The sequence below is a fragment of the Eublepharis macularius genome, chromosome 1, assembly GCF_028583425.1.
Source record: "Eublepharis macularius isolate TG4126 chromosome 1, MPM_Emac_v1.0, whole genome shotgun sequence".
NCBI classification, from domain to species: domain Eukaryota; kingdom Metazoa; phylum Chordata; class Lepidosauria; order Squamata; family Eublepharidae; genus Eublepharis; species Eublepharis macularius.
In genome coordinates this window covers 177,408,465-177,433,957 of record NC_072790.1, presented here as the reverse complement: position 1 = coordinate 177,433,957, position 25,493 = coordinate 177,408,465, and the positions used below count along the sequence as shown (strand labels likewise).

At 40.7% G+C, this 25,493-nt stretch overlaps 1 protein-coding gene across 1 annotated transcript in view; it reads right to left on the bottom strand.

The window, feature by feature from the left end:
• Nucleotides 1–4,638: 4,638 nt before the first annotated feature.
• PLB1 (phospholipase B1) overlaps nt 4,639–25,493 on the bottom strand; it is a 76,588-nt gene continuing 55,733 nt past the window's right edge. Inside the window, exons 23-31 of the mRNA XM_054993242.1 lie at nt 22,605–22,685; nt 21,570–21,635; nt 20,507–20,607; nt 16,110–16,191; nt 8,548–8,652; nt 7,870–7,965; nt 7,158–7,229; nt 5,789–5,889; nt 4,639–5,024 (exon numbers count right to left, since the gene is read on the bottom strand). Coding sequence (XP_054849217.1) covers nt 5,821–5,889; nt 7,158–7,229; nt 7,870–7,965; nt 8,548–8,652; nt 16,110–16,191; nt 20,507–20,607; nt 21,570–21,635; nt 22,605–22,685 — 672 coding nt within the window. The 3' untranslated portion in view covers nt 4,639–5,024; nt 5,789–5,820. The remainder of the gene's footprint in view (nt 5,025–5,788; nt 5,890–7,157; nt 7,230–7,869; nt 7,966–8,547; nt 8,653–16,109; nt 16,192–20,506; nt 20,608–21,569; nt 21,636–22,604; nt 22,686–25,493) is intronic.

Sequence of the window (25,493 nt, the reverse complement as noted above, 5' to 3'; positions counted from 1 at the left end):
TTCCTCTCTCACAGGCCAGCAAATGATCCCTAAATCCTCTGCCTAAGGAAGTGCAATGTGATTTAGCTCTCTGGAGGTAAAAACACAAAATAACAATGCTTGATACAGTCAACAAATCCCCAGGGCATCTATTACTTGCATGTTGTCTGGTTTCAGGTTATGCTCTATGAGGCAAAAAGATGTAGTTAAATTTGTAACAGAAAGGAGGTTTATGTTCATCTTTCACTACCTGATGTGTATTATTTTATAGGGAATTTCGGTGTCCAATTAGTGAAAGATGATGAACATGCTCTAATTCCCTCCCTCTCCCCAACTTAGCTGGAGTACTATAGAACAAACTATTAAGAACATGAAGGGGGACTGAGACACAATGATGCAAATTCTTAATGGAGAAACTGAATGCCAACTGGGAGACAAAAGCCTGAACTCACAATAAGATTCTTGGGACCCAATCTAAGCAGTAGGATTGGATTCCTTGCATTCTGTGTCAGTGCTAAAATTTAAATAGTACAGAGACGTAGCATTTCATATTCATCAGGCACCCATATACATTTTCAAATACTATTATTCTAATTCTAACAGTGTTAACAGTACTATAGTATTGGAACTAAGAATGTAGCAAACTTTTTTAACTTGCTGGGATACACATCAAGGTCAGTATTAGCTACTCAGACTGGCAGTGACTTTCCAGGGTCTCAGGCAGAGGTCCTGCACATCATCTGTTACTTGAATCTTTCTTTAACTGGAAATGTCAGGACTGAACTTGGGATCTTCTGCATACAAAGCGGATGCTCTACTGATGAGTCCTGCCCCCTTCTCAACATCCATGTTTAGGCAACAGCCATGCTGTAATGTTTCTGTAGCTCTAGAGAGTGTAAAAGGTGAAGTGCTGTGGTTGATGGGAAGTGAGTTGGTGAAGATGATTACTGTTGTGTTTGTATAGCACAGGATGAAATACTGTAGAACGAAGCTGACTAGATCTAGAAAACCAGCACAGGGGCTGAAAGTGGCAGATACAGGGAGGAGGCGTGAGATTCCTTCAGTGTAGTGCCCATGCCAACTAGACTGTACATGGCAGCAATTTCCCCTCTAGCATAAAAAGGCAGGGCGCAGAGTGCCGAAGTATTCATGGAACTCTAGCATCATGTAGGACTTTCTTAAGCCCAGTAATGGATTAGGGGGAAGCAGGTACCCTCATTGTACCTGTATTTTAAACCATTAGGGCTTAAAGCAGTGGGGTTGGGGCATTTTCCATTGGAAAAATAACACAGGAAATAGTCTACAGTTTCTGGTGTTACATAAGAAGGAAATAAAAGCAGCTATGCTGGATCAGACCAAAGGTCTATCATGGCCAGCATTCTGTTCACACAGTGGCTGACCAGCTGCCAATAGGAAGCCTGCAAGCAGGATGTCTGCAACAGATTCCTCCCACTTGTGCTCCCCAGCGACTATTATAAAGAGGCATACTACCTCTAATACCGGAGAGACCAGTATTAGAGGTAGTATGGCTACCTCTAATGCTGGCTAATAGCCATTGATAGTCCAGTCCTCCATGAATTTGTCTACTCCCCTTTTAAAGCCTTCCAAGTTGGCAGCCATCACCACATCCTGTGGCAGTAAATCCTGCAATTTAACCATGCGTTGTGTACTTCTGTTCTCTGTCCTAATCTTCCACCCTTCAATTTCAGTGATGACCCCAGGTTCTAGTATTATGAGAGAGAACAGAGCTTCTAGTATTGAGGTTCTGAGTAAACCCCAAGACTTTTCAACCTTACTGACTACTCCATTCAGCTGCTTTTTTACCAGATTCCTCACTTTAGAGAAGTTTTCTCTTTTGAAGTCAAATATGACTGTGTTTTTGAGAGTCAAGCTCCCTTCGTCAGATACCTGACTCTTGAGCTTGACACTTGAAAGCTTATGCCCTGGAAATTTTGTTGGTCTTTAAGATGCAACTGGACTCAAGTCTTGCTGGTTTACTGCAGACCATCATGGCAACTCACCTGAAATTTCTTTACTGAACGAGTCATTAAATTGTGGAATTCACTGCTAGTGGCTACGTAATGGCCACAAGCATGGATGGCTTTAAAAGGATAGACATTCATGGAGGATAGGTCCATCAATGCCTACTAGCCATGGTGGCTAAAAGGCAGAAAACCTCTGAAGACCAATGCTAAGAAGGAACATCTGTGGAAGGTAGTTGCTTTAGCAGAAACTGCTTCTACAGCACAAGGTCTTCACTGTTTGACTGAAGGTAAGCTGTGAGAGGGGAATTTCTCTGCCCCGCTACTGGGACCTGGTCCACCGGTAGCCTTCTCGTTCTTGCTTAGGGTTGCCCCTTACCAAAGGCATGCTTGGATCTTCCCTAGACTCTCTTTCCCTAATTCTGATCTAAAGTTGCTGGCTAAGGTGATGTATACAGCACAGAAAAAGTTTTTAACCAGAGCTGGAAGTTTTATTAAAAAGGTCAAAGAGATTACAAAGCAGTAGGGGCAGGCACCAATCCTGGGCCCATCCCTCTGAACTCTATAACAGTTAGAAACAGATACAGAATACAAGACAGCATGCAAGACACAACAATACACTAAGATAGCTACAATACCCTTTCCCCCAATCGGGAGCTCTCGTGACTCCCTCCATTGCACAGCAGCAGGACCTCAATAGGTCACTGCGTGTTGGCAAGAGCAAGGAGTGCCTGGTTCGTCCCTCTTTTATAGGGAAATATCAAAGTCTTGCTTCATTAACATCCTAATCAATTATGTTGTCTTTGTTCTTGAAAGACAGTTCATTTGAGGGTATTTCATGTAAACATAAGTTCATACATCCTTTACCTCTAAGATAGACTGCATCTTTGATATGCATTTGGCTTCATTGTAAATTACAAAGGAATGTTCACACTTCACCAGCTATAACTTTGGGATGTCCTGTTCTTCCCGGAGATAAGCTGTTTGCTCCGGTCCTTATCACTTAGCTCACAGTAATTTATATGTAAAAGGACCAAAAGCCTGCTGAAAGTATTTACCAATTAGCAACTTTTATGGCTCTATCTGTTTTGTATCACAAAGGGTGAATTCTTCTGCCATCTCTCAAGAAACGAAACTTTATTTTGTGAGAGCCTTTGGAAGATTTCTGCCAAGCTAATGCTGGTTTCATGCTACATGCTACAAGTACAGGCCGGGTTCCGACCCAATTTCCAAAATTCTTACAACAAACTGTAGCAGCCATTTTGTGGCTGGTTCCATCTCCTGTAGAAGACATTTTGTGGCAGCCATATTGTTGCTGCACCCACCACACTGTGCCAGAATTCCAAATGTGCCTGCAGGATCAAAAAGGTTGGGGACCCCTGATATAAAGAAAAAGGTATACCTCTGCAATGTAATGGACTAGAGACTTACTTTTTTAAAAAATGAAAGCTGGGAATTTAGAGAATCTGCAGCACATATTGTTACAATGGTACATCAATATAACACTATGAAGATAATGCTTAAAAAATAGAAAACAAAACTGGGGGAAGGAAGGGGGAGGGGAGGTTTGATGATGATGAATGTCCAATCATCAAAAAGTGGGTTACAAGTGGGTGGAAATGTGCAGAAAAAACATTACCCACAAACTAAAAAATCGACTCAAAATCGGTTTCCAGAAAAAGATTGAGGTAAAAGTGGTCTCAAAACAACCAGAAAAAATGTGGGGAAACCCAAAAAAACCCGAAGGGAAAACTAAAGACAAAAATATATGTATAGAAATCAATTGAAGCAGTATAGGGCCAGAACATATGGAAAAACCCATGTGGAAAACCCCTGTGAAACAGCTGGTTAGACTAGATGGACTACTGCTCTGATCAGGGCTCTTGTTTTTTTCTTATGTCTTATTATTGGCAGGGTAGTAGGCAAGGTAAGGAAGTATTTATCCTCATCATTGAGCCAGTTCAAATAAAACTCATGTTACACAATTATCTTTTCCATATAAAATTCACCACAAAGTCACTATAACAACAGTGGTTCTTGTTCATTTAAATCTTCCAGCCTATAAACGTAAATATCCATGGAAATACGAAAACAGGACATTTATACACTTCTTCCTTGAAGTATATCCCCCCATGGTATACCATAAAAGTTGAAATTTGGTACATACTTTTGAGACAGCCCAGTTACTAGAAAACTTTGGAAGAGGAATAGTTCCTCAAAGTGGAAGACTTTAAAGTCTAAATCTCTAACAGATTAGGGTTTATTAAGAGACCCTTATTATTAAAAAACTAGGAGAGGAGACATTTGTAAGTCTTTTCCTTGAAGCAGAGGACATGAAATTAACCTTAATATGATTAAGTAACTTGCAGCTAGCCAGATAGTAGATATTGTGCCTGTATGATTTCTAGAAAAAGTTTGAAAATGGACTATATCTGTAACAGTCAAAACTCAGTTTACATCATAACAGAGATCAGTACTGCAACAGAGAAAAATCAAAACTGCACATTGGAAGGATTTTGGCCAAAAGAATTCAATTGTCTATTTACACACTAAGAATTGGAGGCTTTGGGTGGTGTTTAGGACTCCCGGTAGCATTTAGGAACATGTACCTGTTAGCAGGTACTTGTTAGCAGAATGAGTTTTATTCGTAAAGAACCAAACTTCAAGGCATAGGCAATTAAAAGAGAACAAAGTATTTATTTAAAGGAGTTACATTACTGGATAGATTGAGAGTTAAGCATTCTAGCTACATGGTTGACAGGAACAGAGAGAAATAAAGAGTGAGAAGAAGCAGGAAGCAAACCTGAGAGTTGTATTATCGGAACAAGTAAGAAACATTTAGCACAATAAAGAAAGGTAGCTTTTGTTAACTTTCCAATTTGCTGCCTGTTGCAGGAGTTTTTTCTTTGGTACACTTGATGTTGTTCCTATGCTTGCAGACTGGAAGGTTCATTTACTAATATTGTTATAAAAGTGTAGGAAAGTAGAGTAATGCATATGAGGTCTTGAGGTTACAGCTATTGCAGGCCACAAGTTTCCTGAAATGATGGATTCATGTTGTACCTATTAATTTAAATGAACAAACATTATATAAACATATATTATAAAGGTAAAGGTAGTCAGTCCCCTGTGCAAGCACCAAGTCATTACTGACCCAAGCGGGACGTCACTTCATGACGTTTTCTTGGCAGACTTTTTACAGGGTGGTTTGCCGTCGCCTTCCCCAGTCATCTACACTTTACCCCCAGGAAACTGGGTACTCATTTTACGGACCTCGGAAGGATGGAAGGCTGAGTCAACCTTGAGCTGGCTACCTGAACCTGGCTTCTGTCAGGATCGAACTCAGGTCGTTACGTGAGCAGAGCCTGGACTGCAGTACTGCAGCTTACCGCTCTGTGCCACGGGGCTCCTAATCATATATTAGATTTCAGCAAAATATGCAGACATATTCCCAAAGAGTAGTTATTCTAAAATGTTCAGAAAACACAAAAGCTCTTCTGAAAAACATTCACCCCTAAGGTTCCACTTAATCTTAAAAACATTCCTTAGACTAAGAAAATATTTTTTATACTACTCTGCTGTTGAAAGCCAGTTAATATTTTCCTAAGCAGAGATCATTTCTGTATAGGAAAACATGCATATCGTCTCATCATTTAATGTGTGGCATTTGAAGGGGTTTTCTTTGCTATTACATGAATTGGAAAGCTGAGCTGAGATATTTTTATTTATTACTGCATTTTAAATCTTTACAGGGACAAAAAATACCACTGAAACTGGTCCTGAATCTCAGTTCTGTGCTAACCTTGGTATCAAGTAGTCCAGATTACCTGAAATGGAGTTGATAGAAGGAACTCTGTCTTTATGCAGCATCTGGCTGAGTGGGGTATGTATAATTGCTGTTCTTGTATGTCCTTAAGTATGGCTGGTCCTATGACATAGGGATAATAGAGTCAAAAAACACAGACTGAAGAAACCCCCTAGAGGCAACTGCCATTTTTTTTTGGTGTGCTATCAAGCTGCAGCTGATTTAAGGTGACCCTGTAGCATTTTCAAGGTAAGAAAGAAACAGAGGTGGTTTGCCATTGCCTGCCCCTGCATAGGGACCCTGGACTTCCCTGGTGGTCTCTCATCCAATTACTAGCGAAGGCTGACCCTGCTTAGCTTCCAGGATCTGAAAAGACAAGACTACAGAGATCAGTTTTCCTGGAGGAAATGGCAGCTTTGAGGATTATGGCATTACATCTATGCTAAGCTCCCTCCCCTCTCCAAACTCCACCCTCCCCAGGCACCACTGCTCAAATATCCAGGAACCTCTCAGACTGGGGTTGGCAATCCGAGGTGTAGTCAGGTTATGAAGAAGCCACAATCCTCCTTTCAAACATTACTCCCTCTTCTCCCAGGGAAAAGCAATAACATGGAACTAGTCCCTAAAGCCAAAAAAAGCCAGCATTGGTCAGGCCTCCTCACTTTGGTTGTGATTAGCAATAACCTCCTTTCTGACTCACTATCTCAAGTTGAGCCAAGGCCATCTCAATAGCTGTTTTGCTTACTTGCCAGGAGTTCAGGCATGACAATACAGGTAACGTGTCATTGTTCAGTTGACTGGCAGAAACTCACATGCTCATGAAAGCAGAGGACACGCCTTGTGCACTCACAAGTTACTACTCCATTTCACATTTGATAATATGGATGTCATATGACTCAGTCAGTGCTTGCTTTGAAGGGAATGGGAATCTCTCTCACTCACAGTTCCTCCCTGGCAGTCCTTTACTGAGCCATCTCCTTATCTGTCAGCCTGTGAGGATTGTCAGGCTGCAGCTCTTCACAGGTAGTAGTGACTTGGGCATCTCACCTTATTTGGAATGGAGAAAATTCTTTCCCCACCAAAACTGGCTTGCCTGGCAGGCCATGCCCTCCCCTCTTCCCATTTGCTCTATGTTTGGAGAGGACCTTTGCTGCGTGAAGAGTGGGGAGGCCTCTCCTTTCCACTTCGCGCAGTTATTGCAATCTCGAGAGCAAAAGCAGTTTGTCTTTGCAACAGGCACAGCAATGATGAAATGAAAGGAAAATATATTCCCGTCCAGGCTAGCCTGATCTCATAAGGTGTCACCATAAGTTATCTATGTATTATTTATATTATGTATATTATAATATATATATAACACTGTATTATATATATTCTCAAGAGAACTTTACCGGACTTGGACATTTGAGAGTTATCTCAGCTTCAAGGGCCTGTGCATTTACTTTTTCTCCAAGGGGTTCCAGCTGTACAAAAAAAGGAGGGAAGGGTGAATAAAATAGGAAAAATTAAGCCATTTTAAGCTCCAGAATCTTCAGGGGAGAGAGAAGTAATCCATAATTGTACACTAAATGTTTCGGTTCAGAAGGTAGCCCATATCAGCATTATATCTCATTATGTCCATTATGAATGCCACTAGTTAGCATTGGCCCATGGTAAATATCTAGCACAGTCATGTAAGCATAACATATACATATCTTTAGGAATAGCTTTATGTTACACTACAAGCGCAAGAGGGCCTAGTTGCCTCAGACCACAGGCCACGTCAATGATGACAATGAGGGTAGACTCTCCAGCTTTCCTGGTAAGTTTAAGAGCCAACCTGCCCATTTTCAAGCTTTGCATTTACTGCAAATGTTTCTATCTACCCTATATTATTTACCTCATTCTATTTTCAACTTCATTGCTTCAGTGATTTACCTCTTCTTATATATAATGAAGTTTGATGAAGGTAGCCTGATCCAGTTAACCCCATGCTACTGTGCAACTAGAACATCAATGCACTACATTCAATGGCTATAATTCTTGGACTGCTCTGTTGATGTAAATTACACTGATTTAGAGATTTATAGAGATTTAAGGGATAAATCTATACCAACCCCTTACCATGTTGTTCCACAGAGCACGAGCAGCCTGAGAGTGAGACTTTTGCTGAAAGTGAAAGCAGTCTGGGGCAAAAAATGAGGCATCGGGCAGCCCCTCCTAGCAAGAGAGACGGAAACATTTACAATAGTGCATCGTATGAAATTAAAGATATTGAAATATATGACATCAACCCCCTCATTCCAAAGAGTGTGGCTAAACACAGATGCTGAAGTAGAGATCCTGTCCTAGAACAAAATGGAGCAGCTCTTTAACATGTCTGTAACTTTACAGTTCTGGCTCAGTCTGCCCTTTGAAGTTTGACACTCATAAACTGGATATAAGGGAATGGAATGCTCCACTGCTGTTTGAAAAATCCAGGACAGGAAGCAAGATTTTGAGAAAAATGGACTATTAGCCAAACCTGGGAGAAATACCTATGCTCTGTTAATTCATAAATTTAGAGTGATGCAAGCTGTGAAATCAAGATGTCTAGAACCCACAAGTCATGTTATGTAACTATTGAATAGTATTATGATTTGTGTAGACATCTAAACAGTTATGCTCTAACATCTTTACTTGTGTTGAAATTAACATTTTGGTAACATGGGCATAAATCAGAGCACTTAAGATAAGTGTACAGAAAACAGATCACAAAGCAGAAATTTAGCACATTTATTAATCTGTGATTTTGTCTTTTACCTTGGTCTTAGGCATAGTTGTTCTTTCCATAAATGGTTGTACAACCACTGTGAAATCTTCCCTTGTGTCATATCTTCCACTCTCAATTAAGCGGTGAGTACCCTCCTAACAAATTAAAACCCATAGTTACTGCTTGTTTTATTATACTAGGCTACTAAACCTGAAAGAGAGTGGCACCTTAAAGGAAGAGGTACTACTTAGAACAAGGATCCATGCTTCAGTCATCAGTTTATGCAACAGCCTGCAAATAAACCTCAATGTGTTAAGCCTTTGGGTGACTGCACCAGCTAATGTCCTGATAGCTACTAAAGCCACCTGAGGAAAGTTCCCTTCTAAGCTATGCTCACCTCCCTACAGCAGTGCCTGGATCTTCTTGGCCTTGAAGTTGCAGGGAGGAATAGATGAGCTTGCTGTCACATTCACCTGGAGGTTTCTAATCACAAGGAATCTAATTCACAAAATCCCATGTGAACCAAGGAACTCCACATTTCCCATGACCATTTTGGCATAGTTCTGCCACAAGACTAGCAGGATCAACAGAAGGCATAGCTCAGTTTCCCAAAGCCTGTAGGAATTACTATGCCTAGCATGTAAGATTAAAACTTCAGCCTCAGTCAATTGTCTACATTTTGGTAGCACTCCCATAAAACTCTATGGTGACTCTCTTCTCTAAAATACAGTGTATGTAAACATTTGAACATGGCAGGATACATGAATCTTTATAGCTTTACAGAAGATAGAGGTTCAGCAAATGCAGTTTTTTGCCCCCTTGCATGATAAGCTGCACTAGCCAAAATTTTCCCTCCTAGTTCCAAGCCTCTTTTCTCACATGTGGCTTCTGAATTCTTCCATTATGGCATCTTTTCAGAATGACTGTCTTTCTGACAACTATAGTAGTCAGATATGAAATATAGGACCTATAGGCTTTTGTATCTTTCAGTTAACAAATGTCAAAGTGTGTAAGTGTTTTTCAGGTGAAAAGATATGAAACATGTAAAAGCAGAAGCTGAGTTTTTTCCCAGTATGAACCAGGTGGCATAGACTGGCCATTAGATTTGGCTTAGTGTTGAGGTAGCCAAGCAGAAGATTTCACAGCTAATAAAATGTAATTAGTAGCCTGATAGATAATCCCATATACTGCCCCTCCCTGCAATCTTGTCCAGGTGATTGAATGAGAAAAATCTGAGAGCATGGGTGTGAGCTGAATATCCAGGCTAGAAGAAAACCCTGGGACAACAGGAATAAAAGAGACCACCAGTAGGAGGGTCCCTAGATTTCCTTCACCCTACTGACTGGAAAGTGCTGCAGTATGATCACTACAGGGAAGAAAAGGGGAAGTAACAAAGCCATGAGTAAAAAAAAAAGCTGCTTTCAAACCCCTCAGCTGAAAAAAAGCAGGTGGTGTTTGAAAGCAACAACACTGTTCTTGCCGCACAAGAAAAGTGTTGCTGCTTGGCAGCTTTTTTCAGCTGACAGGAGGGGGATCCCCCTCTCGTCAGTTGAAAAGCTGCTTTCACCCCCCCCCCCCCCGCTTTTTTCAGCTAAGGGAAGCCCTTCCTCCCTCTCCTCTCAGCTGAAAAAAGTGACAGGCGTTTGAAAGCAGCAACACTTTTTTTGCTGTGCAGGCAGCTTTTTTCAGCTGATGGGAGATCTCCCTCCCATCAGCTGAAAAATGGCTGGCGTTTGAAAGCAGCACTTGCCATTTGCAAAATGGCAAGAAATCCCAAAGTGGGAAACCCAAGGGGGTGCAAATCTCTAGTGACAAACTGAAAAACGAACCAAATGAACCAACCTAAACTTCGTCATGGCTCATCAGAAATGGGCTCTGACAAACTGCCAGTTCTCAAACCATGAATTGGTTTGGTTTGTGATGAACTTTGGTTTGTATTTTGGTTCGTGCCCACCTCTAGTAAAAATGCCTGTCAGCAAAGTTCCATAACATCTGTGGAGTCAAGAACATATTACCAGATCACCAGGCCAGGAGGCAAGACCATCCACCAGACCATAAGACCTGGATCAATGAGTGCCAAGGGGACCCATTTATGGTAAAGACTCCCTGAAGGGAAGAAAAGGAGGAGAGAATGAAGAATGGACTATAAAATCTAGAGCTGCCTGAAGCAGAGAACATGGATGAGAAGGCCCCTCAAAGATCTCATCTTCTGATCGATCAGCACCGAAAGGCTTGACCAGCCTTTCTTAAACTCCCTCCTGTTCAGCCAGTACTGAAGGGCTTGCCCAGCAGTTGGGGTGTGTGTGTATGCTGTATGGGTGCATTTTGTAATCAATACAGCTGCAGCTTTGTTTTCAAAGCACCCTGGAGCCCTGTCTTTTGTTCCCACAACCTGAGGCTAATACATAAGTCCTATGCTAAACCCAGCAAGGGTTGGCAGGGGGAGGGGGGGCTGATTATCTCCCACTTAACCCTCACTCCTCTTAGGATTTATTCCAAAACCCTAAGCAGAGGAAAATTTCCATCTCCTACTTCTGCCCTCTGTTCATTGTCCTACTAAACCACATTTCAAAGCCCAATGACAGGGTCCTTCCTGAATCCTTTGCTTAATCCTCATTTGCCTCTAACCAGGTCACCTAATTATTGCTAAGCACATGGCAGCTCCTCTGTCTCTTTCAAGTATATATTCCCCTTTTTTTATTCATCTGAGAATCTGCCATGTAATTCTTTTCCACATTATGGATTACAGACTCCCAAGGGTTTTACAAAAAGCAAAGTCATCATACTGGTCTAGATAAATAGGAAACTACCAACTTTGCAGAGTCTACATATTCTCTCCAGATCAAATTACCTATTGCTATGATAGCAGGAAGTTTTAGTCCCAACACATTATAGCCTTGATCTAAATAAGGTTAGCTGTGATTCAGAGTAGATCTATACATTAGTTAAAAAAAATAAATTCTTTATACACTGTAGTTGTTAGGGCTGTGATTTCCAAGCATAGACTGATTGTGAGAATGGGCTTTTTAGCCATTCCCCATATATCCTCCTCCTGCAAATCACCATACAGAAGCTGCTTTTACCCTTGTTGGGGAAAATGTAGATGCCCATATTTTCCTCATTCCCCCCTAAAGCAGCTTGGATGTAGCAATTATCAGGGGAGAAATGGCATGTGAGGAAGTTAACAATCACCTTCGTCTGGAAATCATAGCACCAGTAGTTGAAATCTGTAAAAGAAATCAAGTCCTTCAAAGGATCAAAGCTACAAGTAATGTGCAGGTCTGCTTACGCATATTTCCCTGTGAAGCTCATTGAATTTGATGGGATTTGCTTCCAGGTAAATGTAGACAGGAATGGGCTGTACATACCACAGAAAGCATTGATACTGCAGTTAGGTATGTTTAACCTAAGAGCCAAACTACAAGTGACGTCTTACACAGGTTGGACACTAGTCGGCTTCCCTCAAGTTTTGATGGGAAATGTAGGCATCCTGGTCTTGCAGCTGTAAATACAGCGATTCAAATGGTACATCTATCTCATTTACGGCTCGCTCCCTGGCGTATGAGCGAGCCGTAAATGAGATAGATGTACCATTTGAATCGCTGTATTTGTAACTGCTCTGAAGAAGGGGATACCGGAAACGGGACCTCTTGCTAGCTGACCCGTTATATCTGTATGAAATTGTGTAGAGGCTTCCTTAGCCCTATTCAAAGTGGTTGTGTTTCTGCAAACTATAGGGGATTGGTTAAAAAAGTTCTCCCCGCCCCTTGTTGTTTTCATTTGGAGTGTGATACATGCCCTAATACGGCTGTTCAATTAGAACTGTTTTGATTGCGCATTTGGTATTCAATGCTGTGCGAGTAAATTTTGTAATTTTGCATATAAGAGTGTTGAGTATTCTTTCATGTTACATTAGTTAGTAGGTGACGGTTATATTGGTTGATTTGCAGTCTTACGCCGTCACTCTCTCTATTTTGGTAATGGAGAGCCAAGCTGTAAAACCAGGGCGCCTACATTTCCCATCAAAACTTGAGGGAAGCCGACTAGTGTCCAACCTGTGTAAGACGTCACTTGTAGTTTGGCTCTAAATCCTACTTCCTTCAACTGAATTTATAATGTTTTGGATCAGGATGTTAGTGTACAGATTAACATGTAGTTCTTAGCTCTGTATTTCCCAAATGTCTGTTAGCCAAGACACACTTTTTCTGAATTAAAACTGGAGACACTTTATTCTTAATAGCCCTCTAAGTTTAGATTATACAAGAGAACGAATTACTTGCTGAGGAGAATCCCTCCCTCTGAGTTATCTAGACACGTCTCCTGACTGCAAGGAAACAACCTTGAAGCAATTACTCATGTAGAGTCACAATAGGCAGCCTCCTCTGACAGTAATTTTGCTCCAGTTCACTCACTGGAGTTGAGTGAACTGCCCAAGTAAAGTTCATGAAGTTGGAGAATTACCTGAGCCCAGAGGAGGCTGACTGAAAAGAACTCATGAAGCTGCAAGTCAAGCAAATCAAGGTTATTGGTCGGTCCACTTAGCTCAGTACTCTGAATGGCATCAGCCCTCCAAAAGCAGGCAGAAATATTTACTGGTCTTGCTGCATGAAATACTGTTAACTAGAGGTGCCAGGGGCGGGAATGGGGCCTTCTTCTTTCAAAGAATATTCTGTGCTTATTAAGCTAGGACCCATTTTCTAAGGAGGCAAAGCTAGAGCAGGAATTCATGAAGTGATGCAGGTGGCTGCTTCTTCTGTTTATGTACACCTTCAGCTCACAAGAGCCTTTAATTAATTTATACCAATCCAAAGTTTAAGCCACAGTGCTTTCATCATGGTGGCAATTATGGGAACTCTGTGTGGTCTGTCCCAAAGCCATCTGAAACTGAGTGGGCATTTGACAGACTAGATCTAGGCACAATAATTTTTCCCTTGGACTGTATTGTCTCTCAGTGCAACACAACAATAAACTTCTTATTACATGTTGCATATTTGCATAAATTTGACATACAAATCCTTGAAATGTCAACCAAGAAATCTGCATTTTGAGAGTTCAGAGTAAAGTCTAGGTGACAAGCATTAAGGCAGGGGAGACTACACAGTTCTGGGGCTAAACAACAGCCCCGGAGACAGAGGTTTGGCAGTTCCGAACAGGCCAGAATCCGAGACAGCAGAACAACCAATATAGCCGTCACTTACTAACTAATATAGCACTAAAGGATACTCGACACGTTTATATGCAAAATTAAAAAATTTACTCATACATCAAATGAATTCTAAATGCTCAGTAAGACAGATACTGTTTCGACAAACATGTTGGAACATATATCACACCCCCACTTCAACTAGAAAGGAAACATGGGGGGGGGAACATACAAGCCAATCCCCTAATGTTTGCAGAAACAAACATTAGCGTACGCCAGTGAGTGAGCCGTAACTTTGTGAGATATGCTATTTGAATTGCTGGATTTGTAACTGCTCTGAAGAAGGGGAAACCGGAAACGGGACCTCTTGCTAGCTGACCCGTTCAGTTACAATTTGAAAATATCGATTCAAATTTAGCAGTTGATTTTTTGTTGATTGTTGACTTGGGCAACATATATGTGCATTGTGTATATTGATATCTGTATGAAGCTGTGTAGAGGCTTTCTCAGCCCTATTATAAGTATTTTTGTTTCTGCAAACATTAGGGGATTGGCTTGTATATTCCCCCCCCCTTGTTTCCTTTCTAGTTGAAGTGGGGGTGTGATATATGTTCCAACATGTTTGTCCAAACAGTATCTGTCTTACTGAGCATTTAGAATTCATTTGATGTATGAGTAAATTTTGTAATTTTGTATATAAACGTGTCGAGTATCCTTTAGTGCTATATTAGTTAGTAAGTGACGGCTATATTGGTTGTTCTGCAGTTTGACGCCGTTACTCTCTCCACTTTGTTTTCAGAATCCGAGACAAGCATTCTCACTCAGCAAGCCAATCAGGAACCTCTTACAAACCAAAAATGTGAGAAAGCCCTGGTGGATAGGATTCTACAGGCCAATTCTACATCATTTGTATGATCTTATGGAAGAGATCTGAGATACTTATATATTGGTTCTTGTGGATTTTCAAACACTGAGACACTGACACTGAGAGATCTCTGTCTTTCGGTGCTACACCTCTGAAGATGCCAGTCAGAGCTGCTGGTGAAACATCAGGAACTACAATGCCACAGCGATACAGCCCGGAAAATCCACAACAACCATCGTTCTCCGGCTGTGAAAGCCTTCGACAATATACTTATATATTGTTAACCGCAGCTATCATATTATAGTAATGGTCACTTTCATGGTGATTGAGTAGCCTGCTTCTACCCATTGCTGCAACAGGGTAAAGTGTGCCAATTCCTAAGACTACAGGCTAATTTTCAAATGTGAGCAGTAGCTGACAGATCATAATTTTAACACTTAAAAAATATTAAAATTACCCATCCAGACTGGTTTCTTTAAAATGTATCTTGTTCTCCTTGTTTTAAAAATGAGGAAGGTAGAACTATGTTGGGAAAATATCATGGCATAAAAATGGATAAATAATTCAGAATTCAGAACCTTCAGCATAATTTATCCTCCTTCTGGTTTATATATACGTACATATATATATATATATATATATATACACACACACACAAGAAGAGACCACTGGTCTATCAAGGACTAACAGGAAATGTCTTTCCAGGGTCTCAGGCAAAGTTCTTTCACATCCTCTGCTACCTGATGTGCTATTTCTGAGCCATGGTCCATCGCCTGACTGTTTACATGCCAACAGGTGAAAGAAAGAAAGAAAGAAAGAAAGAAAGAAAGAAAGAAAGAAAGAAAGAAAGAAAGAAAGAAAGAAAGAAAGAAAGAAAGAAAGAAAGAAAGAAAGAACCCCCTTCCTCCACAGAACACAGTGTCATCTAATTTTCAGTCAAGTCTATTGCAGAGATAGGCAATTGTAGTCTGTAGGCTAGATTCTACTCCAACAGCACTGCAGACCTATCACATTTTTATCAAGGTATAGTAAAAGGTCACCCCCCCCACACACCAGTTTCATTGATAAGAAACGGTGGTGGTGTTAAGTAATAGATATTCCATACTTCGGTGTTACTGATTTTGTATATAGTCTACATATATATATATATATATATATAAATATGCATATTTATATATGGAATACAGAAGCTTTGTGACTGGGAAACCTTTAAAGTTGATAAGTTTATTGTGGAACCTGACCATTAATGAGGTTGTCATATACTTCTGGCTGCAAGACCACTGTCTGAAGAACAGAGTGGTCCCCAAAACACAGATGTTTGTTTTCCCTGATTTATGGCATTTTTTACCAAGGATGACTTCATCAGACCACATAGTAGTTACTATGGGATCATTGTTCAACTTGTCTTCCTTGAATTGGAGCTATATTAACGAGGTAAGAAGGTTTTATCCATTATAGCTGACCTATGCTGGCTGTTTCACGTCGTACAACAAAGTGATATTTTGATGGTTCATTGCAATAATGAATTATACTTGGCTATACAAGCTGGGTCTAGGAAAGAGGAGGGAAAGTTAATAAATATTTCTCAAATTAATCTTTCTTACCTGATACTTCCTGTTAGTGGCCTCCAGCACTTCAATTTCAGGGGAGTTAACATCATAGTTTACAACACAAGGACACAAACTCCTAGTAAGCAAAAAAGAAAAAATTGATTGATTGATTGATTGATTGATTGATTGATTGATTGATTGATTGATTGATTGATTGATTGATTGATTGATTGATTGATTGATTGATTGATTGATTGATTGTCAACCTTTCTCAATGGGCAACAGATACATCTATGATGCAGAAGTAAGAGGCATGAAAAGGTACATTCTGTATCCATACCAGATCTATATTCTATGGAGATGTAAATATAAATATATCATACATCTGATAATCTTCCAGCAACTGTAACTGTTCTATAGCAGAGACTCTCACAGCTTTCACATCAAATTAAAAGTTACAATGTAGAGGGAGCGCACACTAATGTAGTTACCCTCTGTGCAGTAAACTTGCCTTGCCTTCACTGAAAAGGAGGAAGATTGAGAAATACTCTGGATGTCAGGGAAAGACACACTGATTTTCTTCTTTCAAGGATCAGCAGCCCTCAACAATAAGAAATGAAGTATTACACTGAGCTTTCATTTCCCTTCACTATAGGGGGCACTTCAAGTATGACACCTCCCTTCATTACCATGAATGAAAGACATGGACACCTTCCTCTCTTCCCAGAATCCTGGAATGGAACAGGACATTGTTTCTATTCCAGGATATTAAATATACCCAGCTTTTAGATATGTTTGTAAAAGCAGAATCTGACTCTTTGTGTTCTCCAAAACTTAGGGTCTCTCTTGATACCCAGGTTTTTAAAAGAGTTGGGTCCAGGTTTCCCAGATCCAACTCAGGTTCCCTGCAGCCACACAGCAGCTGGAAGGAAGAGCTCCTGCCTCCCTCCTCAAGCTGTTTCCTGTGTCAAAATAGCACAGAGGAGGAGATTTCCCTGTTTTTACTGCTCCATGTACACAGAATATTTCACATGGAGCAGTATTATTATTATTACTTATTATATTTATATCCTGCCCTCCCCGCAAGCGGGCTCAGGGCTGGTCACAACAGAAGATAAAATATACAAGATAAAATCACAATCAATTAACACAGTTTTCTAATCAAACACCAGCTCACCGTATAAAAACCATATAACATCTGACGGAGGTGGAGGTGCGGCTTTTTACTATGTGTGGTCGCTCATATATGGGGGGGAGATGGTCAATACCCCCTACAGACATAGAGGAGACCTGGAGAGAGGCTCGTTTGGTGGAAACTCTGATGGCCTCAACCATACACTGGCGGAACATCTCTGTCTTACAGGCCCACCTGAAGGCGACAAGATCTTGGCTGGCCCGGGTGTCCTCAAACAGAGAGTTCCACCAGGTTGGGGCCAGGATTGAAAAGGCCCTGGCCCTGGTTTAGGTCAATCGAGCCTCCCTGGGGCCAGGGACCACCAGTAGGTGCTTACTGGCTGATCTCAGCACCCTCCGGGGAATATATGGGAAGAGACAGTCTCTCAGGTATGCTGGTCCCAGTCCGTTTAGGACTTTATAGGTTAATACCAAAACCTTGAACCTGATCTGGAACTCCATGGGAAGCCAGTGTAGCTGCTGCAGCACTGGAGTTACATGTGTCCTGAAAGGGACACCCGTCAGGACATGGGCAGCAGTGTTCTGGACCCTCTGTAATTTCTGGGTCAGACTCAAGGGAAGCCCTGCATAGAGCAAGTTACAGTAATCCAATCTGGAGATGACCATTGCATGGATCACTGTTTCCAGGTCACAGGTCAAGAGATAGGGAGCAAGCTGCCTGGCCTGCCGAAGATGGAAAAAAGCAGACTGGGCAACTGCTGCAACCTGGGCCTCCAATAAATACAGAGACACCCCCTCCCTCACTATTTTGGAAAACAGCTTGAGGGGGAAGAGAGGAACCCTTCTTCCCCCCGCAGGGGCATTCTGAGGGCATTTGGGCTCTCCTTTATTTTATAACAGCCATTTCCCACAGCTGCTGTGTGGCTGCAGGGTATCTGAACTGGGTCTGGGGAACCAGGACCCAACTCTTTAGAAACCTGCACATCAAGCAAAATTCTAAGTCCCTTAACACAAGAGCGCTGTTCTGGAACATGTGAAGCAAGTGAGTTGATTAATATTGAGTATGCCCAGACTGTCTCATCATGAAGTAATCCTAGGGCCCCATTCCAGATATCTGAGATGGAGGGACAGGGGTTTGTGAGTCAAGCTGCACTATAGCCAGGAAAGGATGAAATCCAGAATCTTTTATTTTAAAATCTAGTAACTTGTATCCAACAAGATCCACTCATAAAGTGGATACTGGGAAGCAGGAATTTCCTTCTTCCTTCTCCCACTGCAGCCCACTGAGCCTTCCAAAATTTTGATCATGGGTGGTGGTGGTGGTCAGTGGCCCCTCAAGAACAGTGTAAGAAGTAAAGTGGGTTTGCTGCCATTGGTGGGGAGAATTAGTAGGAAATGGGCTTCTCTCTTCCAAAAACTGTAATAACTCTTAAGACTTCAGGAGGACCAAGCATTAGGATAGGAGCCAGTTACTGAACTTGCTTCAGACTCATATTGACTAAATATTGTAACATTAGAAGATAATTTTTGTTTGCTTCTACTGCTGTTCTCTCAACAAACATGAATCACTTCTATTTATTCTCTAACTTTCTTCCTTGAGAGTAATGGGCAGGCCCTTCTGATAGTGCAGAGCATTCTTCAGATCAGAATGACCATATGCCGTTAGTATGTAGTATCTATCTTTTAACATTTTTTACTTAATTTATATCCTGTCTTTCTCCCTAATGGTGACCCACAGTAGCTTACATCAATCTCCTCTCCTCCATTTTTTCCCTTGAAATAGCCTTATAAGGTTGGTTAGGTGAAGAGTATTTGACCGGCCCAGGGTCACCCAGCAAGCTTTCATGGCAGAGCAGGGAATCAAACCTGGGTCTCCCACATCCTTGTCTGTTGCTCTAGCCGCTGTATCACACTGGTGCTCTCTCTCTCTCTTTTTCCCTTGGAGTTTCTCTTTAACAAATGTCATTTCCAGTACAGGCTTATCACACTATTCTAATAACTAGACAAGAGCTGGAATGACAATGTAAGAGATTAGAGATAAGTCTATCTGATCTTTCAGGAAAAAAATGATTATCGTGAAATATCGGTAACCCTTTCCATCCTTCCCAAATGCCTTGTATGCAAGCAAAAATCTAGAAGTTAGGAGAAATGTAAGGCAAGGAATAATGCTGCCATTAACCCAAATATTTAGTGATTTAAATGGGTTTTCTCTGAGTGTACTAGCACCACTGCTATTGAAATGCATTTGAGCTTAAAAAGCAACAGAATTTAACACCTTGAACAAAAATTGTCTTTAGCACTAACAAATTTCTCTATGCATTGTGTACTATTCTTTTTAGCACTTTAGGTGAAAGCCAAGCAAATCAAATATTTACTAAGGCTTTCTAGGTAGGGTCACTCTAGATGGTACTTCTTTTACAATTTTGCCATGGAGCCAAAAACAGTGCGGGAGGAGGGGAAGAGTTTTCCCGCTTCTGCTGCCGCACGTGTACACAATACCTCCACACGGAGCAGCAGAAATGGGAAAATGTCTCCCCTCCACATTGTTTTGAATGAGGAAAAAAGCTTGGGGGAAAGACAGGAGCTCTCCTTCCCCAGGTGGTAGCTTTTCAAACCCATTTGTGCGCTCCTTTTTTAATAGAAGCCATTCCCTGGAGCTGCTGTGTGACTGTGTGGAGCATAGGTTGGCTCCATAGCAAACTCATACAAGAAATAACATCTAGAGTGACCCATAGGCTCTATTCTAACATTGCACTTAGAGGAAAGGCAGGGGTTGAGAAGAATAGGATCCTGTTCCCTTATTCCATGTAGGCTCAACACAGTTGGGTATTTGAACATGTATTTGATGTTCAAAAACTGACCTATGCATTCACATTAAGTACGCCCTACGGAAGTAGGAAATAAAAGATTCAGGTACTTTCAAAATGGCATCTCATCTGGTTGTTCTACACATTTTAAAGGTCTATGGAATTCTCCTAATTTCCTCTCACAAACTAATTACTTCATTTTATGATCTAGGTGCTATATCCTGAGGCACCCTTAAAACAGTAAAACTGGATCATGAAAGACTGGCATTTTTAACAGTTATTTGACATTATAATAAAGTCTGAGTGACTGCATGCTTGTAGATATCTTTCAAATGTGGATATGTACACTTAGACAGGAAAAACTGTTGAAACTTTCATAATGTGACTATCAGAATGAATAAAGGCAACTGCTTAACCTTCAGACAGAGTATGTATAGAATAGACATTGTCTCTTTCCACACCCCCTGCCCCCTGCTATAGTGAAAGCTGAAACATAAATTAATTTCAAACCTCATTATCAGCCTTGGACAGTAAATGCTCTTCTCTTGATATAATTCACCCAGAGTTGTTATGTGAAGGATTGTCACCAGATTCACAAAGAGTCGAGGAACCTGTCAAGAGGCAAAAGTAAAATGAGATGGACAAGGACCACCTTCCCACCATGTCTTATAATTGTATGCGTGGTTTTGCTGTCAATATTGTAACAGTGGACAATAATGTATTGTCCACTGATCCAGTCTGCAGCATGTGGGACAAATTGCTGGAATTACTGGAATAATATCTGATATCATTCACAGAAAACATAAAATTGCCGCTTATAGTTATTTTCTATGTTGCTATGAAAGATAAAGAGTCTAATGTCACTGTTTCTCAAATATTTAGCTAGGCCTATTTTCTGACACACCCTAATACAGGCTGAAGAGCTCTTCCTAGCGTGATTCTTGAATGGTAAATCTCACTGAATTCACATTGAAAAAGTAGATTATCAAAGCCTGGGCCCTTATTTGCAATGGTAAGAGCTGTCCTGTATAATTCATAGTTCCTGTTGATAGTATTTTCATAATTTAAAAAAGGAAGAGCATCTTTTCTGTGCTTTGATAACATGGTATGTGATACCAGGCATAGGACATGTGCTGGTATGGGCAAGGTTGGGTGCCATAATCATTCCCAACCTTGATATGAAATAAGTGCACCTCCTCACAATGTGCAGGCACCTACATATCGATTACTCAGCCTACAGTATGGATTTCTTCAGTCATTTCCCACATCAGGCTTGAAGAACATGTGACCTGTAAAGCTAACATTTATTGACCAGCTATATATGATGGCCTATTGGTGTGTGTGGGGGGGGGGGGCACTTGATAAAACACATTTTTCCTTTTTGTTCATAATTGCCAAAAGAAGATATTTTGTTGAGTATGTGACAAGCCATTGTACATATATTAGGCTATGTTCAGACTTGTGGGTCAAAAGTTGTGCAAGTATTCACTTGAGCAAATGAGTAAAGTGCTGTTTCATTCCTGTTACCTGCCCTACTCCATCCCTACCCAAATAGCAAAGTTTCTTTTCATACCTCTTCATGGAGTATGTCCAAAGCTTTCTGCATATTGCTTACAAAAATTTCAGGGGAATAGCGTTCCTGTGCAAAGAAAGGGGTAGCTGTGAATTTTGTGCACAACAGACAGTTCTGGAGATCCAGTTCTTGACTAATCACTGTTAATTTGTATTTGGAAGGGGAAAGCTTTTGATGCGCACTTGATATGTTAACCAGTTCACACATGGTGTTGTTAAGAAGCTCTTGGTGGTCTGAAAGATTGCAATAATCCATAAAGAGATGTGGCAGACTTTTAGATTTGTTGAACCAAGACAGATTTGGCATACTGTGTACAATAGTTACAACTTTACGGTTATCTAGGTATTTGACTTTATCAACAAAAACTTATCTTTAAAGTGAAGTAGCCACAATAAAGAAATCCAAGGGAGTTCTTAAAGATATGATTTTATGCAATATCAGTTTCAGGTTCAATGACCTCTAGGTGCTATGTAGACACTGAAACATTAACGCATTCTGCTTTTCCTTTAAACCCATCTGATATTGACAACTTTGTCCCACCATGGCCCTTTATGAAATACATACAGTGAAATGCAGACTATTCTCAAACCAGCTTCTTCATTGGACTTCACATCCTGAAAAGGTCTTAGAGTCAGTTCTAGTGTAATCCTTTGCAGTTTCATCCAGGGAGGGAATGAGAAATAATTTTCTACAAGTATGGATCTTCCAGGATACTTTGTTTCTGATTAAGCAGTAGCATGGTTCCCTTTAATTCCCATGCCTCTCCATATGTTGCCCATATTTCTGATCATTACTCCACAGGACTGAGACTATGTGGAGCCATTCCAACATTTAAGAGGATAATGTGAAGGTTAGGTTCTGTACACATAACCCCTCACTGACCTTGGGGTGATGTGCACAATTACCTTTTGAAAAGACTTATGGGTGACAATTTAGATGCACAAATAATATTTGGGGGTGTGGAAGGGGAAAGGGAAATAAGCATTTCAAAATGATATTAGGTAAGGAAAGGCTCTAAAATCTCTGGAAACTTACAGCATCTTTACAAGAATCACACAAGTCATTTCCTCCTATGAAAAGTGTTACAAGCTTCCAGTCTTCCTGGAAATTTATTTTCTGTATCCAAAAAAAATGAGAAGAGAAATAATTAAGAGTAAGCATGAAAAATGCTTGAACCAACAGCCTAGAAATGATTAATTAGACAGCTCTCTCAGGGTTACAGTCTGCTTGAGCTTTCGGATTTGTCCAGAAGCTGGGAAGCAACAGCAGCAATATGAAACAAGGTCTTTACATGCAACCAAGCATATAAAGGAACAAATAAAAGGTTCAGTTGTAGTAGCTTAACACTAATGCTGCCCCAGTATTAGCTGTGTATCTGGTTGAATGTAGAGTACTGTTACATTACTAACAGGAACCATCTTCTCTCATCTTAGGAAGAATGCCAGGTACACGCAACTGTCATTTAAGAAGAGATTTGACACACCTTCCAGTGTAGGCTCACAGCTCAATAGTAGGGGATATTGGCTAATTATATACCTGCATCTTATATTGCTGCTGAGATATAGATTTGGAGAAACAAACCAGAAGGCAGTCAGCTAGATTTCTCTGCAGTATTCTTAAGTGACACTGGCATTTTAAAGCATGGGCATTAAGATGCGTATTGACTGAATGCAACCTCAGAAGTGGCCCTAGTTATTGGGGAGATTCAAGATAGCTCAAGATTCTCTGTGTGTATTAAGCTTCCCCATATGAGTTTACAGAGATGTGAAAGATTTGCCGGGACACACTTAGCAGCTGCCCTTCTGAAGTGCAATGAGATTGTGTTCTTACTACAGTGGCCCAATGGCTTCTATCCAGGTTACTTATTGCACACGGCATATCTATGCAAGTGGTAGCAATTACTTCCTTTAGCCATGGAAATGTAGTTCTGTGAAAGGAGATCAGGATTACTAATTCTCAACTTCCTGAGAATAAACTGTAATACTAAAGATTCCTGCAAAAATGGTAGAAAATTAGTAAAACTTAGTAATGGACAATTTGTAGCTATGCTCTATGCCTTGCTATACAGCTAAGTATTGAAGCACAGGTTGTGCCAAGATGTTTGGCATGTGCAGAGCACTCAGAAGAAAGTTGTATTGATTTCAGCGGACTCACAGATAAATCTATATGGGATCAGAGCTTTAGATGTGGGTTGTTTTGTGACAACAAACAAATCTATATTTTACAGAATATCAGTGATTTGTTAAAAACATTAAAATGGTATTGTTTGAGGCTGAGTCAAATGAACAACAAAATCAAGAACCACACTCTTAGTTGGTTTTTAAAATTCTAAAGTAGGAGGATTTTGTGGCTGAAGGCCTCTCTCTTTCTGTCAAAGGGAGGTGGTGGTAGTGGTACTAGCTAAGCAAAACAACAACAGGTTTTTACACTTCATAAAGTATTAATAAAATATTCCAGATTAATTGTTTCAGATTAACTCTTAATCCAGGGAGGAATAAATAGTTGCAAAACTTATTGGCTGCTGCCTATAATTTCAAAGGCTGGTTCCCATCTTTTAGGAGAACAGATAAAAACAGAGGAGAAGAATTCAAGCAGAAATTTTAAGATTTCAGAAAGGGGAGGAGGAAAGGGGAGGAACAATAGGAAATCAAAGAGTAGCCACTCCAATCAGTCAATGCTATTTCTCACTCCTTGGATGCTTGGGCCACTAACAGCAATCCTAAGTAGAGTGACTCCAGTCAAATCCTATTGATTTTAATGGGTTTAGACTGGAGTCACTCTACTTAGGATTGCACTGTTAAGTTCACTTCTTAGAGTTTTGGGTGCTCTCTGATCTCTAAAACTGCTGTTTTGAGCTTGTTTCCTTAGGACATAAGCCTTTTTATTCACATCAAATTCAATGATGATAATGATAATGATAATGATAATGATAATGATAATGATAATGATAATGATAATGATAATGATAATGATAATGATAATGATAATGATAATGATAATGATAATGACATTCAATTTATATACTGCCCTTCAGGATGACTTAACACCCACTCAGAGCGGTTTACAAAGTATGTTATTATTATCTCCACAACAATCACCCTGTGAGATGGGTGGGGCTGAGAGAGCTCCTAGAAGCTGGGACTAACCCAAGGTCACCCAGGTGGCTTCATGTGGAGGAGTGAAGAATCAAACCCAGTTCTCCAGATTAGAGTCCCACACTCTTAACCACTACACCAAACGGGCTCTCTTTTCTTTTATTCTTTTCAAAAACACAGATTTTTTTCTAAAGCCCCATTGAACCGAGAAAGAGAAAACGCAGACACTATAACAAATAATGACTTATAACAAGCTACTTCCCCATTCCCCTCCTTAAAGAGAGGTGGGATCTCTGGACATTTGATCATCTGCCAGACTCTCCCCATCCATCCTCCATCCTACAGTGCCTTAAACTGGTTCTCAAATAGAGATGGGCACGAACAGGAAAAAAATCCCGAACACGATGTTCGTTGTTTGTTGCCATCCACGAACAGGAATTCACAAACATCCAGGGACATGACATGTTCACGAACATGTTCGTAGTTGGAGGTTCATGGGAGCCAGAACGGCCCCCTTGGGACTTAGCTGAACTTGAGCTGGGGAAAGGAGAGTTTATGGGTCTCGCCCTTTCATGTCATTTTCTCTTCACAGTGGCAAAAACTGGACTGTCTGCTGGAAGCTAACTGAGGAGTTAGAAAATGACCTTCCCAATGTCCAGTACCCACTAAACTTGCAGGGGACATAGTCCTCACTGTCCTCTGAAGACCCCCCAAGTTTCAAAGAGATTGCACCCTGGGAAAGGCATGATCCATGGGGTCCCTCCCTTTCCTATCATTTTCTCTTCACAGTGGGAAAAACTGGACTGTCTGCTGGAAACTACTTTGAGGA